General features: G+C 43.7%; 3 protein-coding genes across 3 annotated transcripts; all 3 read right to left on the bottom strand.

The window, feature by feature from the left end:
- Positions 1-2,067: 2,067 nt before the first annotated feature.
- On the bottom strand, positions 2,068-13,639 carry LOC134197475 (uncharacterized). The gene is made up of 5 exons (XM_062666806.1): positions 13,576-13,639; positions 4,836-5,861; positions 3,059-4,762; positions 2,828-2,998; positions 2,068-2,775 (listed from the first exon to the last, which is right to left on the bottom strand). Exons 2-5 carry the CDS (start codon positions 5,850-5,852, stop codon positions 2,296-2,298), a joined length of 3,372 nt encoding a protein of 1,123 aa, XP_062522790.1. The 5' UTR covers positions 5,853-5,861; positions 13,576-13,639; the 3' UTR covers positions 2,068-2,295.
- On the bottom strand, positions 8,018-8,638 carry LOC134197293 (uncharacterized). Its single transcript, XM_062666583.1, has one exon. It carries the CDS (start codon positions 8,591-8,593, stop codon positions 8,177-8,179), a length of 417 nt encoding a protein of 138 aa, XP_062522567.1. The 5' UTR covers positions 8,594-8,638; the 3' UTR covers positions 8,018-8,176.
- LOC134197756 (uncharacterized protein K02A2.6-like) lies at positions 8,593-12,177 on the bottom strand. Its single transcript, XM_062667107.1, has 2 exons — positions 8,657-12,177; positions 8,593-8,601 (listed from the first exon to the last, which is right to left on the bottom strand). The coding sequence occupies exons 1-2, from the start codon at positions 12,008-12,010 to the stop codon at positions 8,593-8,595; spliced, it is 3,363 nt and encodes a 1,120-aa protein (XP_062523091.1). The 5' UTR covers positions 12,011-12,177.
- Positions 13,640-16,682: the final 3,043 nt, after the last annotated feature.

The following is a 16,682-nucleotide window of genomic DNA, read 5'->3' as shown; positions in this document are numbered from 1 at the left end:
CTATCAGTCTCTAGAGTCGTGAGTTTCGTTTCTTAATTAATTATGTGCCAGTAATCTGTGCAGTGTCGGCCGGGACGGTGTATACTCCTCGCTAACTAGATATTGTAGATGTTTGTGCGTACTAGCTTGTAGTTAAGTGCCAGTGTATGTGTTCATGCAGCTGTTTCGCAACCCCAGGGTTTACATCACTTCAGTGTTTCCTTATTGCACATGGTCACAACAAACTGTCTAGTAGAATTAACAGAATGCCAAACACACGATTGCTAATTCTATTCTAGGGATTAGTCAATACGAGTCGGAATGCACGTCTGATCTGTGACTGCCTCGCATGCCCAAAACTTATAATTATAGGGACTTATAGATTTTAGCCTTCTGCAATAGAACTGCGCATAGGCAGATAAAGGAGCGGGGTACTGGGGGTCAGGACCCCTCCTCTTCAACGACACGCTCACCGCAGCCGCAATATTGTTTATTGTGTTATTAATTAAAGTTTTGATGGATGGTTAACTCATTCAATTCTAAACTTATATATGCCTATAATTATCTAATATAAAAATGCTAGAAAATTAACCCTAATAGAGACTGAAATGAGTTTGCTAGGTCCATAGTTCATATAAAGATTTAGCTCCTATGGGGCGTGGCTAATTACACTTGGACCCCCTCTTTCAAAAAATTCTGTATCCGCGCCTGCTGCACGCATGCACTGTATACATAAGCGTCTTTTCGTACTAGTCACAAAGCAATCAGTGCAGGCTTACCGGCGTAGCGTGGTCGTCAAGTTTTGGGGAGACAAATACATTCAACTTCAAATCACGCGCATTTTCACTTGCGAAACCAAGCCACGCCCAATGTTATTTCTCACTCACAGTTGGTAGACATGTAATATGTGAAGATGTTCGATCAATTTCCATTAGGTTGCAAATAAACTGCGAGGCTGATCGAGTGCATGGAACCGAAACACTATTACAGTCAGTGCCAAAAAAGGTTTTCAAGGCTCGCTGCGATCGATAGACTAGAATCTAGACAGAATACTAATTCAGTGCAAACTGGCATTGACCAATTTTAGCATTTTGCATATTAAATGTAGCGAGCAATAGGTCTAGATAAAGTACGAGTGCATGCAAATCGTCAGGTAGCGGAGTCGCTGGAGATTCCATTCTCCGGTCAATCGGGTTGTCGATCTTAGACCTTACTTGAAAACTAATTGATAGATAGGCTTCTGCATTTTCGATGCAGTCTTCTTTGATTCAGCCAAGCCATTGCCGGATAGCGTATAAAAGTGATGGGCATGCGCACTTTACGTGTCCATGACTTCTCGACACTGTTACTAGTCAACATCGTCGTCAACATTACTTATACTACTCTAAGATTAAGCGGACTGTTTTTTTAGTAACTTTTATGTTACATAGTTCTGCTTAAACCGGAGTGACACGCCCAAAATGTTTGGGGTTATAGTCTCTCCCAGTCCCCCCTTCCCCCGACGCTACGCCGGTTGCCGCAGAAATATATTTTAGGCATCTTCGTCAATTGTTCAATTTCCTAATTGATCTTTTCACTTCTGACCTCACAAGTCATACCATGATCAACGTCGACTTGAATGCTTCAAAGCAAGTTGAGCCGCTCTATAGGTCTGGGGTTTCGCCTAAATAATCGACGTATTAGCTTCTAACACTTCTTTCACTTACACAGCAAGTGGTCAAAGAAATCGTTGCAATCAGAAGCAACAACGAAAGCAAATTTGGAAACGATTGCAATTTTTGATTTATATATTTCTCTAATATTTACTTGCTATTTTGCGCAAAATAATTATCAGTATGTGTTACCAATTATTATAATTGACTAGCTTAATGTATATCATAAACACTGGCTACCATTAGATATATATAGATAAACGTTTATGCTAGATATATGCATTAATTATTATTTCACTTGTTTAATTAAAACATTACGGAAGAGCATATCTATAGCATGTATGCATACACGTAAGTTTGGGAAACGTTCTCAGCCTTCCCCAAACCGTACGCAGACCATTCAAGTCACAATTGTTGAGAGTACGTCAATTTCGCACTTGATCTATTTCGTAGATAGTACTCAATTTGACAAATTCTGTAATATAGATTAGACAACAACTTGGAATCTAAGACCACACACGAAATGAACTTACAGTCATAATTAAACCAATAACAAATTTCGTTCCAACTGCAACAAATCCTAGCTCGAAGAACAAAATATCGAGTAAACCAAGCAAACATTCCAGAGCACTGCTTAAAACTATAGTTCAAACAAAAGCGCAGACTACTGATGATAAGTAATGAGATAGAATGGAAAAGCTTTGTCGTTATTGTAGGTAATATAGACACGGCTACCACCGGTGACGCCTGTGACGGTATCGTATCTCACAGTGTGACCGCCGGAGGATCTTTTCTCTGGTGGCATTCGCAGAGAACTATTGCTGGGAAGATCGATAGAATCTCCAGTTAGGACTTTAGCCAGAAACATCTGCTTTCCCGAAACACCCGCATAACTGTAACCGTCAGAATAGCTCGCGTTCTCTGCAAAATATGATCCCTGACCCCACATTCCAGAAGAGCTAAATCTCATGTCGAATCCTTCTTCACTCAAGTAGATTTTATCAGGATTTGTTGATCTTGTCCCATGAAACAAATCTTTCTCATTGACAACGCCGTTGTTCTTTTCTCTCATTCGTTCCATGTGTTGACCATATTTGCGCCACAACCAGACATTCTGAATTCTTTCGAGTTTGACAATTTGAACCTACACAAAGAACAACATGATGGCCACAGAGACAACGGGCGAATGCCGCTACCTGGGGCATGCTTTCACGCATTCTGCTTAGAATCGATCTATATTCGTCTCCCGCAGATTTAACCAACTTCAAAGTAGGCTGATTGGAATCAACTGGTAGCTCCCATTCAGGAGGTGGCTGCCATTCAGAAGACAGCGGGAATGACGACTGCTGAAGTTGAATAATTTTTTCCTACAAAATTATTTAACATGTTATTAAATACAATTGCAGTTAATTGTACATAACATATACTTGCAAGTCTTGTACAAATTTGTCTACACGATGCTTGAACCCTTCAACTTTTGCGACTGAAGGTCCACTGTCGGCTGACGGCACAAATTTTATCCTTAACCCGTACGCTTCGCCATATTGCTTGATCATTGTTTGAATGCTAGCTGATAAAGCGTTAGGAATAGGTACCTCTTTTGTTCTTATTGCCTCTCTAACAGCAGCAGTTAACTGCTTTATTGCAACCTCAACATCAGCTGATTGCCCACGAACATCTACGCATTCATGTTCAAAAGACATTGCTAATTTTGGAAACCTACAACTCGTGTTTGCATAGGAGCCTTGTCTTTTTATTGATCGCTTTGCGTTCGTTGAATTGTTTGTTTGTTCCCTTTTCTCCAGATCAATCGTGTAAGTATAGTCGTTTGGCTTTATGTTAATTGTGCTCTGACCCTTGGCGCGTGCCGTTTCTATTGCCAAAGCGGAGACTTTGTCAAACGGTTTGTAGCTACCGTCATTTTCCCTATAGAACCACGCGCAACTGTCAACAATTCGTTGAATGCGCCTCACTTTCGACGTTGTAACGTTGGTTTGTATCCTGGCAGAAAAATCTACCTCGTACGTAAACTCTTTAATTTGAATGGTCGTTTTCTTGACGTTAGCTTGAAATTTTCCTTCTAGTTCTTTGACAGCTGCTTCATCATAATTGGCAAAGCCGCCACTGTCATCTTCGTACAACCAAGATGATGTTTCCGGTGATTGCAGATCTGACAGCTTGCCAACTGCAAAAAAGTCGGAACTAAATTCGTTTTCAAATTCTTCGACCAGTTTAGGATCGGGAGGCAAAACAATGTCGATTTTACTCACACTAGAATCCGAACAAGACTCAAGATATTGTCGACTTGCTTGTATCGTAATTTCTGCGCATTCCTTGATTGGCAATTGAGATGAGGCAGCCCTTAGAGCAGGTATAGCTACGGTTGTCGCTCGACATGTCGCTGCTTCTCGTAATGAGCTCGAGACGGCAGCCCGAAACGACTCGCGTTCACCAGAGTTGAAAGCTGATGCAAGGCAACTAGGAATGACAACAAACACGAGCCACTTGCATCTCAACTCTCCAGCCTCGATTGCTATCGAACTACCTTCGGCTGGTGTTCCATGAGATTCAACATAATCATTTAGCTGACTCTGGATAGATGGACCTCCTGCGCTTGACAAAGTCTTCGCCAAGCCTGTTGTTGTGTCGAGACTAGAGTTTGTGCCACAAATGATAGCATCTACTTTAGCTTCTAGCATATTCTTGGTTCTAAGTTGTAGAACCATTTCTTTACCACTGTTGGTAATGACGCGTTTAGCAATTAGACCTCTTTCTGGCCATTCTACTTCGACACAGTTTGAGATCTCCAACCTTCTAATACTCGACCCAACTGCAAAACTATGCAGAGCAACTGCTTCAACAGAATCAAAACGCACATTTTCTGTTGAGAAATTGAGCTTTAACTCTTGAGCTTTTGAATGGAGCCACTGGTAAACTGCAGATACCCCATTCTGCGATCCAATCATTACAATAGGGTCATCTGCTTTCTCTTTCTCAACAGTAACCTTCACTTTCTTAGCAAAAGAATACAATTCATGACGGATTTTCTTCCAGATATATGACGCTACTAAAGAATCTTCGTCATAAAAGATCTCCTTCACCTTCCTCTCTCCTTCGGTCACTCCTTTTGGCTGCCTGAAATAGCAAAAATAAATCACAACCGTTTTAGATATGATAAATAATAAGTAATAGAATACGTGATACTTGCCATGTATGGCTGGAAGCTAATGCCTCAGTACGTTGCTGACCTGCACGATCCACAGTGGCGGCTGATGCCGCAACCGACGGATGTGATACGTGAGATAAAGACTTCAAATTCAATTTGACTCTACTGCAGTCAATAACCACACCCTCCATTTCCTTCTTTGCCAACAGTGCATGCTGTTCCGTATCAAAATTGATAAAACCAAATCGTTTAGAGTTTCTGTGTTCATCACGTTGGACCATAATCGAATTGATCTGCTGTTTGTACGACCGAAACGCCCGCAACAAACTGTCCTCGTCCGTTTCGCTACTAAGAGATCCGATCCAAAGAGCTGATGACTGTGATGAGACCGTTTCACAGGGAGAAGTTGCCTGAATGTTTGGGACTCCAGCAAACTCCGACCCAGACTTCAAACTTAGTTTGACCCTATTGCCTCCAATCTGCACTCCTTCCAATCCCTTCAATGCCAATTTTGCATTCTGCTCCGTATCAAAGTTGACAAAAGCAAACCTCTTAGACTTTCCATGTTCATTGCGCTTGACTATAATTGATTTGACTAGATTTCTGTAAGACCGAAAGGCTTGCCAAAGGTCTTCTTCGTTTGTTTCACTACCAAGAGATCCTACCCAAATAGCTGCCGGCTGTGATGAGGTCGTTTCCGGTAGAGACGTTGACGGAGACGTCGGATGCGAAGCCTCTTTTTTCTCTTGGAGATTGACTTTGATTTTCTGTGCCATAAGGACGCTGCCATTATAACGTGTTGCAGCATTTTGTGCATCGGCCAGGATACGAAAATTCACAAATGCAAAACAGCCCGAGGACCTTCGTTTGACGACAACATCGGTCACTGGACCGGCTTCCGAAAAGTGATCGAAAAGCATAGCTTTGGTCACGTTAGGGTTTAAATTACCGACCCACAAGGATCCGGGTGTTTCGGAATGACGTAAAGAAGTGTCAAGAGAAAGTGGAGATTTCACCGGACTTGCGTCACGGTAATAGTAGTCTTTGTGACTCATGCCTGTGTTCTATATATACAAAGAAAAACTTGTGAACGATTTATTGCAAGTGGAGCACACACAGAGCAGATGTTAATTAACAGGTAAAATTATTTTATAAATTTTAGGAGTCGACTAAATTATGAAGTGTGTGTGCTCATGTGTGTGTGTGTGTGTGTGTGTGTGTGTGTGTGTGTGTGTGTGTGTGTGTGTGTGTGTGTGTGTGTGTGTGTGTGTGTGTGTGTGTGTGTGGTGTCTGTAGCTCAGTTGGTTAGAGAGTTGCATTGAAAAAATGGAAACATCCAGGACGTTGAGGTCGTAGGTCCGTGGACGAGTACAGACGCAATTTCTTTGGGCAAGAAATTCAAACACAATTGCCTCTCTCGACTCAGGAGTATAAATTAGTACTTTGTCTTTGACTGGGAGTGAACTAAACCGCTGGCTGGGCAGTATATACGGGTAGTGTGGCCTTGAGGTCCAGTCCCGCGGCTGCGTCAACGTCAGTGTACTACTTCGATGCTCTGGCCACGCATCAAGGGGTTTGTCAGCGCGGCCTAAACTCCGAGTAGCGCCGGGGTTCCTACCTAGAAATAGGCAGGGGTGCTATCTTCGCAACTTTCCGAAGGCATAACCATTTGTCCATTTGTATGTGTTTGTGTGTGTGTGTGTGTGTGTGTGTGTGTGCGCGCGCGCGCGTGTGTGTGTATTCTGCATCATCTTCATTGTAAAGGAGAATTGTGAATGTTGCCAGTCGTCTTCAGTTTCCCAGTCCTAAACGTCTGGTAAAACAGCAGGTCTCGTACAAGTAAACTTACTAAACAAGAACCTGCAGTATAGCTATAGACAGCAATGGCTTGCCAAGAAATCGTTTGAAACTTACAAGTTGATTAGGAATGTCGTTGTAAAAAATCAACCGACTTGCAGCCATGAAGTACAACGTACATATCACAGTGACACGAAAGACACAAGATGAGTGCACATGCGCATCAGCTGCAACAGTCCTCCGAGGCTCGGACTTTTTCTCACGCCAGACAGAGCGCTACACACCGCATTCGGTAGCTGCGCTGGACAACCAGAATAAAGGATTAACGGATCGTATAAAGAATGCGCACCAGCCCTCTAAAAGGCGCCAAATAGACGGTGCAAAGCGTGCTCAGCCACGTGTTGATTCTATTAATATAAAATACCCGTACACTCTCATTATCAGTCACGATTTACGGTTTGTCCCATCATTAACGTTGCAGGTGGCACAATAAATGCAGGTTGCTTACATAAACCAACAGAAAAGAAGTGGCTACGGCTAATTTGCAGAGAGTAGACTTCCGTTCTTGCGTACGCTACATAATTACCTTGCCATGTTCGCGCGAAAATTACGGCGGCTTCTGATGTTTACGTAAGAGTGCACATAGTCTGCTTTGGTCCCGATCCACACCGTGATGTCATCGATTTCATGCAGCGTCTAGGCTTTCTTTCAAAACAACAACGAAGTTGCAACCCAACCTCTATCAATTTATATTAATCCCATCCGGGTAACTACACATTTACAAAAAAAAGGACAAGGTTTGTCAGCTTTTTACTAGCTACTACTGTTATAAGACGAGTTGAACTTGTTATTGCAACACAACTGTTTAGGTTAAACTTCAACGCTAGAAGAAGTTGAGAGACACCTAGCTAGGGTTCTCGATACCACTGGCTGATATCCAACGTGATGACGGCAAAGGCTGCCGCGTGAGTTACGCCATGACGCTCCTGCCACATGGATTGATCCAAATATAACGGCAGCATATGGCGATAGCACCCTTTCATTTTTTTCAGTTTTGTTTTCACTCGATTCCAATAGGATTCGATATGGTGAGTGTGTACTCCACTGCCAGGGTCCACAAAATTTACAGAGTGGTTAACTGTCTTGTGAGCTGCCACCAGGGGAAGTGTGTTAATACGATTGTAGGCTCTCCATTCGTCAGAATGTACTATTGTGCTAGGCAGTACGTGTTGTGATATGATTGGTGAAAGTGTCGAAGCATCTCTTCTTGGAACTATTTCCATGTAACCCAGTGCTGGCTGCTGTGTTACATCAAGAATTCTAAAAACCCACACTGGGTCACGTGGTGCTCTTCATCTGTGGTGCTGTATAATTTCACAGGATAACTCTTAACTGTAGTGTCGTCGTAAGTTTACTCACGAGCTTCAACAAACTCAACAGACTCTGTAATAACTCAACGACTGCAGTACGCATGCGTCCCTTACTTCTAGACTATTCTACTAGCGCGCGCACACAACTAATACTAATGTCATTACTCTACATCTCCCTTCCTAGGGATATAGTGTCCGCCAGCAGCTACAAACTATAAGTCCAGCCGGTTAGGAGGTCGAATGGTGTGGCCCGCTTGAGAGCGAGTGACTAGTCCGTGTTGAGTATCAGGCTGCTTCTCAGGATCGTCTGGTACGGTGTTGTCGTTTCTGATAGTCAAGTGACTCCGGTTTCTCCGTAGATCTCTGCCTGGTGTATTAACGAGATATGACCTGGGAGTGTCGGCTTGTCGTACAATCTTCCCGGCTACTTGTTTCCCTTGGGTGTGTACCCAGACCGGGGTGTCCTCTGGTAGCTCCGGTAGAAGTCTGGCTCGGTGACGTTGGTCATAATGGCGTTTCTGTCCTTCCTTGTACTTCTCGTTCAGCGTTTTGAAATCCCTCGTATGGGGCCAGTCAGGAATGAGCAGTTTTCTCATCTGTGGAACATCTGTTCGTATACGTCGCCCCATCAGGAGTTCTGCAGGACTAAGACCGCACCATGGCAAAGGGGTCGCCCGATAACTGAGTAGGACCATATACGGGTCAGGAGAGTGATCTAGCAAGCTCTTAACGGTTTTCACGCTTCTCTCTGCTTCTCCATTGGCCCTCGGGTAGTGTGGGCTGCTAGTTACATGATTAAAGCCATAGGCTGCAGCAAAGTGTTTCATCTCCTTTGAGTCAAACTGTGGTCCGTTGTCGCTCACAAACGTGATTGGAACGCCGTGGCGAGAGAAGATGGCTTTCAGAGCGGTAACAACATTTGTCGAGGTAGTAGTGGTCAGTTTCTGAACTTCTACGTATCTGGAATAGTAGTCTACTACAAGGAGATGTGAAACCCCTTTCAACTCAAACAGGTCGGCTGCAACACGTTCCCAAGGGTGGTTAGGGAGAGGGGTTGACAGAAGAGGTTCAGTGGCAGTGGGGGTGGATCGCTGACAATCAGGACATGCCTTGACGAATTCTTCAACGTTTTTGGTTACCCCGGGCCACCATACTGAGGATAAAACTCTTTGGCGACATTTCTGAATGCCTTGGTGCCCTTGATGTATTTTCTGCAATGTCTCTCTCTGCAATTTCTTTGGAACCACAATGCGGCTGCCATACAGTAGTAGGTTGTCATGGGTGCTGAGCTCTCCGCGTTCTGCCCAGTATCGAGCGAGGTCTCCCTTAATTTTGTTTCTGGTGGGCCATCCCTGCATGACATATGTCATTACCTCCGAGCAAATAGGGTCTTCCTGTTGGGCTCTCCGGTATGCATCCAGACGGTCTTCATTTGCAGGAAGGTACGAGATAAAGGCTTCAACAAACGACTCTGTCGCACTCTCTTCGTTTTTATCATTTTCCCCTGCAGGGGTCACAGGTGCGCGAGAGAGTGTGTCCGCCGTATATAGGAGCTTCCCCGGAACATGGGATATTTTGTAGTCGAACCGTGTCAGACGTAATCGAAATCGCAAGATTCTCGGTGGGAGTCGATCGAGGCTCATTGTGCCAAGTAGAGGGACCAAGGGCTTGTGGTCAGTCTCTAACTGGATAGACTTCCCAATTACGTAGTCTGAGAATTTCTCGCACGCCCACACAAGAGCCAGACTCTCCTTCTCAATTTGAGAATATCTCTGTTCTGTCTCGGTCATGGACCGGGAGGCGTAGGCGACGGGTTTCCACACTGCTGGTTGATGCTGCTGCAGAAGAACTGCTCCCAGCCCATAAGCAGAGGCGTCTGCACAGATTTTTGTTGCCTTTTCCAGGTCGTATAAAGCTAAAACTTTCGGTGTAGTCAATTCCTTCTTGACCTTTGAGAAAGCGTCGTATTGGGACGGTCCCCACACCCATGACCGCCTACTGCTCAGAAGCTCACGAAGAGGCTTTGACAATTCGGCGATGTGTGGGGTAAACTTGCTGAGCTGATTGACCATACCCATGAATCTCCGTAGGTCCGTTGCTGTGGTAGGTTGTGCCATCTTCAGGACAGCTTCCGTTTTCTGGGGATCTGGGGAAATACCCTGTGCACCAATTACATGCCCCAAGAACGTCAGACGCTCCTTGTTGAACTCGCATTTCGTGCGGTTTAGGGTTAATCCAGACTTCTGCAGTTTCTGCAGGACAGCGTGGAGTCGGGAGTCGTGCTCTTCTTGTGTGCGTCCGAAAACTAGGACGTCATCCATGTGACAAAGGACTCCTTTTTGGCCAGATAAGATGCCGTTCATGAGCCGCTGGAACAGCTCAGGCGCACTAGATATACCGAAAGGTAGTTTGTTGAAGGCGAATCTCCCGAACGGCGTAATGAATGTGGTGAGCGGTCTGGATTCCTCGGCCAGTGGAATCTGCCAAAACCCACAGTTGGCATCCAACTTGCTAAATACCGTAGCTCCGGCCAAACAAGCCAGTGTGTGGTCAACTTTTGGAAGAGGATAGACTTCCCTCAAAACACTCTCATTCAGTGGCCTGTAGTCAACGCAAATACGAATCGCCCCTGATTTCTTTGGAACTACGACCATTCCAGCGCACCATGATGTTGGCTGATCCACCTTTGAGATGACTCCCAAAGACTCCATCCGGGCTAATTCTTCTTGGACTCTCTGTCTGAGAGGCAGTGGGACGTTCCTTGGGGTGAACAGAGCTAAGGGTTTAGCCCCTGACTTCAGCTTGATTTCATAAGATTCTTGGAATGTGCCTAGCCCTCTGAACATTGGAAGATACTGATCTGGTACTGACGAGGCGACCAAGTTGACTGGAACAAGTATGTTCAATGATGTGATTGCCGGAAGACCAAGGAGATTGCGCTGTAGCCCTTTTACCACATATACTTTCTGGACACATGACCTACCCTTGTAGCTTAAGGTAAGAGGTAACTCCCCTAAAACCTCCAACGGCTTCCGATCTGGCCCACATAATTTCCGCGTAGCTTTCTGGATTTGCTGTGGGTTCAGAGCCTGCAAGGTATGTTCTGAGATAACGGTAACCTCTGCTCCTGTATCCAACTTGAACGAAGTTTGTTGACCCTCCACTGAAATAGTGCTGTTCCAAGAGTTTCCTTGTTCCAGGTTAACTGTGTACAAATACGACACATCACACCATTCTTCAGCCTCTCTTTCCTCCATGACGTCTGCAACTGCCTTTGAGAAACAATGCTGGTTGTAATGGCCTCTTTTCTTACACCTGTGACACGTCGCATCCTTGGCTGGGCATTCCTGTCGTGCATGTGATGGTGACCGTCCACACCGTGTACAGCTGGTGAGGCTCCCTGAATTTGTAGCTCCTGCCTTGCTGGATGTGAATGGTTTCTTACCAGGTGGTTTCTGTACTCTCCTGTGGAAGGGGTGTCCCGTGTAATTCACTGACTCGATTGGCGACTCTTGCAAGATCCCATGTTGCTTCCGAATGGCTTCCCGCTGTCGAACTGTTTTCTTGGCTTTGTCCAATGTCAGCTCGGCGTCCATCTGCAAACGCTCAGCCAGGGAGGTGTCACGAATTCCTACAACAATGCGATCTCTGATCATTTCGTCTTTCAGATCCCCATAGGCACAATTCTCAACCAAATTATAGAGACTCGTGATGAACTGCTCGACGGATTCGTCTTCTTTCTGACACCTGCGGTTGAATTGGGCACGCTCGAATATTACGTTTTTCCTTACTTTGAAGAAATCGTCGAGCTTTCTCAGGACAGTCTCGTACGACTTTCTCTCCTCGTCAGAAATGCTGGTGGATGCGAGGACGTCCTCTGCATCTTCCCCCATGCAATAGAGTAGTGTACTTACTTGCCGCTCGTTCTCCCCCTCAGATAGCCCGGACGCGAGACGGAATTGCTCGAATCGCCGCCGCCATTTTGGCCAGTCGTCTGGGTTTTCAAACGAGAACGGCGTCGGAGGCTGTAACCGAATGCTAGTCATCGTTCAGACTCCTGTCACCATGTAGTGTCGTCGTAAGTTTACTCACGAGCTTCAACAAACTCAACAGACTCTGTAATAACTCAACGACTGCAGTACGCATGCGTCCCTTACTTCTAGACTATTCTACTAGCGCGCGCACACAACTAATACTAATGTCATTACTCTACATTAACAGTGCACACTGCAATGTTCAATGCAATTACCTTCGGTTTGTGGGAAAATCAGGATTCGTCTATTTCAACAACGTTGGACTGAACTGGACCAATCCACCAAGTCTAATAACATGTTGTTGGAGTTTCCACGAGCACACATCTCTTAGGTACTGGTACATCTGGATGCCAGTGACTAGAGATACTTTACAAACATCCTTCATTTGAGACACGGGTGTCTCAAAACACCAGTGGTAGATTACAAGTAGCCAAGTTGTCAAAGGAACATTTGATTGTTGAAAAAATGAATCACGTTGAACTGAACTATATATGTATATATATATATATATATATATATATATATATATATATATATATATATATATATATATATATATCTTAGCATTGTATAACCATAGCTTTACAGACAGTTGCTGATGCAAATTACAAACCGATCTACTGATACCAGCATTGTTCAGAAAAGAATCCCTTCGCGCTATAATTTTAAGTACTTGTAAACTGTTCGGTGTCCATAATCCTAAAGACTCCACCACGAGGGGATGATATATATATATATATATATATATATATATATATATATATATATATATAATGCAGAATTTCTGTTTATAGTAATATACTGTTTTTAGGGTATCACATCTTGCAAACTTAATAATTACCATTGCATTCTGCAGTGTTTTTCAGGACTTCTCCAAATATAACCGTCCTTGCATCTTTGAAATGATTTTATTGCCATGGCCACACCATGACAGTTGCTGCATTGTTCTTGCCTTGAAATAAGTCCTCGACGCTGCATGAAATCAATGACATCACGCTGTGGATCGGGAACAAAGCAGACTCCATGCACTCTTGCGTAAATATCAGCAGCCGCCATAATTTTTGCGCAAACAAGGCAGGTAACTAGCGTACGCAAGAACGGAAGTCTACTCTCTGCACATTAACCGTAGCCACTCCTGTTCTGTTGGTTTATGTAAGCAACTTGCATTTATTGTGCCACCTGCAACGTTAATGATGGGAAAAACCCTAAATCGTCACTGATAATGAGTATACGGGTATTTTATTTTAATAGCATCAACACGTGGCTGAGTACGCTTTACACCACCTATTTGGCGCGTTTCAGAGGGGTGATGCGCATTCTTTATAACACCTAGACTAGAACGGTCAGCATGCGGCTTCCTGAGGCTGGTGTCAACGTTCTGGAAAATTTCCACGGCGCCATTACCGTACAAGTCAAAAGTGGGTGGTGGCCATACGTTCTTGTTTACACCTAAATGTATGGTTTTTCTACTAGACGCCTTAGTTGTGTCGCTGCTGTACACCTCTTGGAACCCCTCAATACTAAGTACTTTTCCTAATCAAATCACAATAGCATATATGCACTACTGTCGAACTTACCTTATACTCTCAGAATCTCTGAATGAGTAGAATAACCAGCAGTGATGACAACGTTGTCTTTTTCCGGTTGAAAAGTCCCGTACAAGCAGCTACCCGTACTGTACAGTATATAGCAGAGCAATATAGCCTCGCGAGCTCCGTGCTCACTGCGCGATCTCACGTGCTGTTCGCCAGCTCGAACAAAGAAGGTGCTTGTACACCGGAACTGCTGGAGAATCACCTCCTATCACGTGCGAGCAAACGAACAGCACGTGAGGTCGCGCAGTGAGCACGGAAGAAGGCTTGGCTCGCAAGGCTAAGTGTCATTTAAGGGTACCAGAGCCGTATATATACGGCTCTGAAGGGTACCAGACCCACGCGATCCGCTCTCGGGCGCGTTGTCATGTCATACGAAAATGAGGCACTAAAGCGCGAGCACAACCAGGTTTAGTAAGAAAATTTCCCCAATTAGCACCAGCATGCAGCACAGCCAACTTTTGAGAACTGAAATGCATGAGACCCAGACCACGATCGCGACACTTGCCACCACATATCCGGGACAGTATCAGAATACCTTGTCTCCTAGATAACCCTTGGTTAATCTGGTATCCCGTATATAGCGTAACCATTCGTCACCAGACTTCCGTTTTCTCGTTGCACAAGCAAGTTGTAGCGTTATCGGGTTCGTATTAAGGCACCAGACACGTATTACTATTGTCTTTAGCACACAACGTAAGAATACAAACTCTTTACACACTAGTTACACCCCAACCGGTCAATACGTCTCGAATGACTCACTCTCTACGCATGCTCATTCATGCACTCGCGTGACATCATAGTAACTAATAATAGTATCATACTCAGTCACACTACATCCCTCTTTGTTAAACTCAAAGATCCAACCTGTTTGGTTTCCTAACTTGTCTCCCAAACCGAGTTCTAATCGTTCCATGATCATCTTTATCATCTTGAGTCGCCACCAGATCTCTCTGAGTCTCCAATGTATTTTCTCTCTCCTTTCTTTGCATCTCAGAAGTATTCTGACTCGTTTTACCTTGATTACCAACATATTGATGACATGGTTGATGATCTTCCTCTCTCACATTTGACTCTAGGTTCGTCCTTTGTTCTCTCTCTGGCTCTGATCTTCTCTCAATTCTTTCTTCACTTCCTTCCATCTTTCTCTCTTCTTCCCTTTCAATTCTGATATGATTCCTATTTCTACGAAGAATTCCTTTCGGAGTAGAAACAAGATACGATCTTGGATACGTTTCTTTTAGAACAGTACCCGTTGTTGTTTTGTCAGAAATCCATACTGAATCTCCCGCTTTTAATAAAGGAAGATGTTGCACCTTATGACGTTTGTCATAGGTGACTTTCTTCTTTCTCTTCTGATCTAGTTCTCTCTTCCTCAAAAGTTGCATGTTGGGAACTTCAGGTTTTCTTTGCTCCACTGACATAGGTAAATTTGACCTTAGCCTTCTTGACATCAACAATTGAGAAGGACTAAATCCATTGCTTAACGGTGTTGTTCTATATGACAGTAATGCAAGATATGGATCCTTGGCTTTCTGTAATAACGTCTTCACTGTTTTCACCGCTCTTTCGGCTTCTCCATTGGCTTTTGGATACTTTGGACTTGACGTAACGTGATTAAATCCATACTCGTTTGCAAATATATTAAATTCTTCAGATGTATACTGTGTCCCATTATCCAAAACCACACATTCTGGAACTCCATGTCTAGAGAATATAGCTTTTAATTGATTGATGATATAGACTGATGTCATGCTTCGAACTTCAACAACTTCTATGTAACGAGAAAAATTTTCTATTACAAGAAGATAGTGCGATCCTTTGAATTCAAAAAGATCTGTTCCAATCTTTTGCCAAGGCAATAAAGGTAAAGGTGTTGTAATTAACGGCTCTATGTGATTACGTCTTTCTCTCGAACATACAGGACAAGAAAAAACATACTCCTTTAGCTCCTTACTCATACCTGGCCACCATATCGCAGCTTTAGCTCTTTCTCTACACTTTACAATGCCTTGATGTCCTTCATGAATTCTCTCAATCATTTCTCTTCTTAGTTTGTCGGGAATTATCAATCGTGATCCTCTTACCAATATATCTCTTTGCACAGTTATCTCCGAAGACAATGCAGCAAACTTCTTCAATTCTCCATGCAGATTTCTTTTCTCTGGCCAACCATCATCTGTAAACCTTCTTACTTGTTGGCATAACCAATCTTCTTTTTGCATTTGCCGAACTTGTTCTAATCTTTTATCACTGGCAGGAATATGATCCATAACTTGGTTAACCCACGTTTCGACTATTTCTACAAATTCATGATCAATCTCTGTAGGTTCATCAACTGGATACCTAGAAAGAGTGTCCGCCGTTCCTAGTTCTTTTCCTGGTACATAGTCTATCTTGTATTCATATCGCATCAGTCTCATTCTAAATCTCTGAATTCGTGGTGGTAGTTCATCCAATTCTTTTCGTCCGAACAAAGTCAACAACGGTTTATGATCCGTTAATAACGTGAAAGTCTTGCCTACAAGATAACATGAAAACTTTTCACAAGCCCACACTGAAGCTAAAGATTCTTTTTCAATTTGAGCATATTTTCTTTCACACGGTGTTAACGAACGTGATGCATATGCAATGGCTCTCCAAATTCCGTTGCTCTGTTTTGTTCAATCACTGCTCCTAGTCCTACCGAAGAAGCATCTGAAGCAACTCTCGTTTCTCTCTCTGGATTATAGACTGCTAGTACGGGGGCTTCACTTAATCTATTCTTGATTTCTGCTACCGCTTTCCTTTGTCTGTCATCCCAGATCCAAGCATTTCGACCACACAATAATGCTCTGAGAGGTTCAGTCAACGTTGTTAATCCTTTTACAAACTTACTTTGTTGATTGACCATTCCCAAAAAACTCCTAATGTCAGTTCTGTTTCTTGGTTCCTTTAAATTCAGAATTGCTGAAACTTTGTCTGGATCTGAACTAATTCCATGTGAATCAATTACATGACCCAAGAATTTCATTCTTCGTTTTGAGAACAGACACTTTTCCTTGTTCAAAGTAACTCCAGCTTCCTGCAATCTTCCTAACACCGCTTCCAAC

Source organism: Corticium candelabrum, chromosome 22 (genome assembly GCF_963422355.1).
Source record: "Corticium candelabrum chromosome 22, ooCorCand1.1, whole genome shotgun sequence".
Lineage (NCBI taxonomy): Eukaryota > Metazoa > Porifera > Homoscleromorpha > Homosclerophorida > Plakinidae > Corticium > Corticium candelabrum.
Note: the sequence above shows the minus strand (reverse complement) of the source record. Positions and strands in the feature narration are given on the sequence as shown.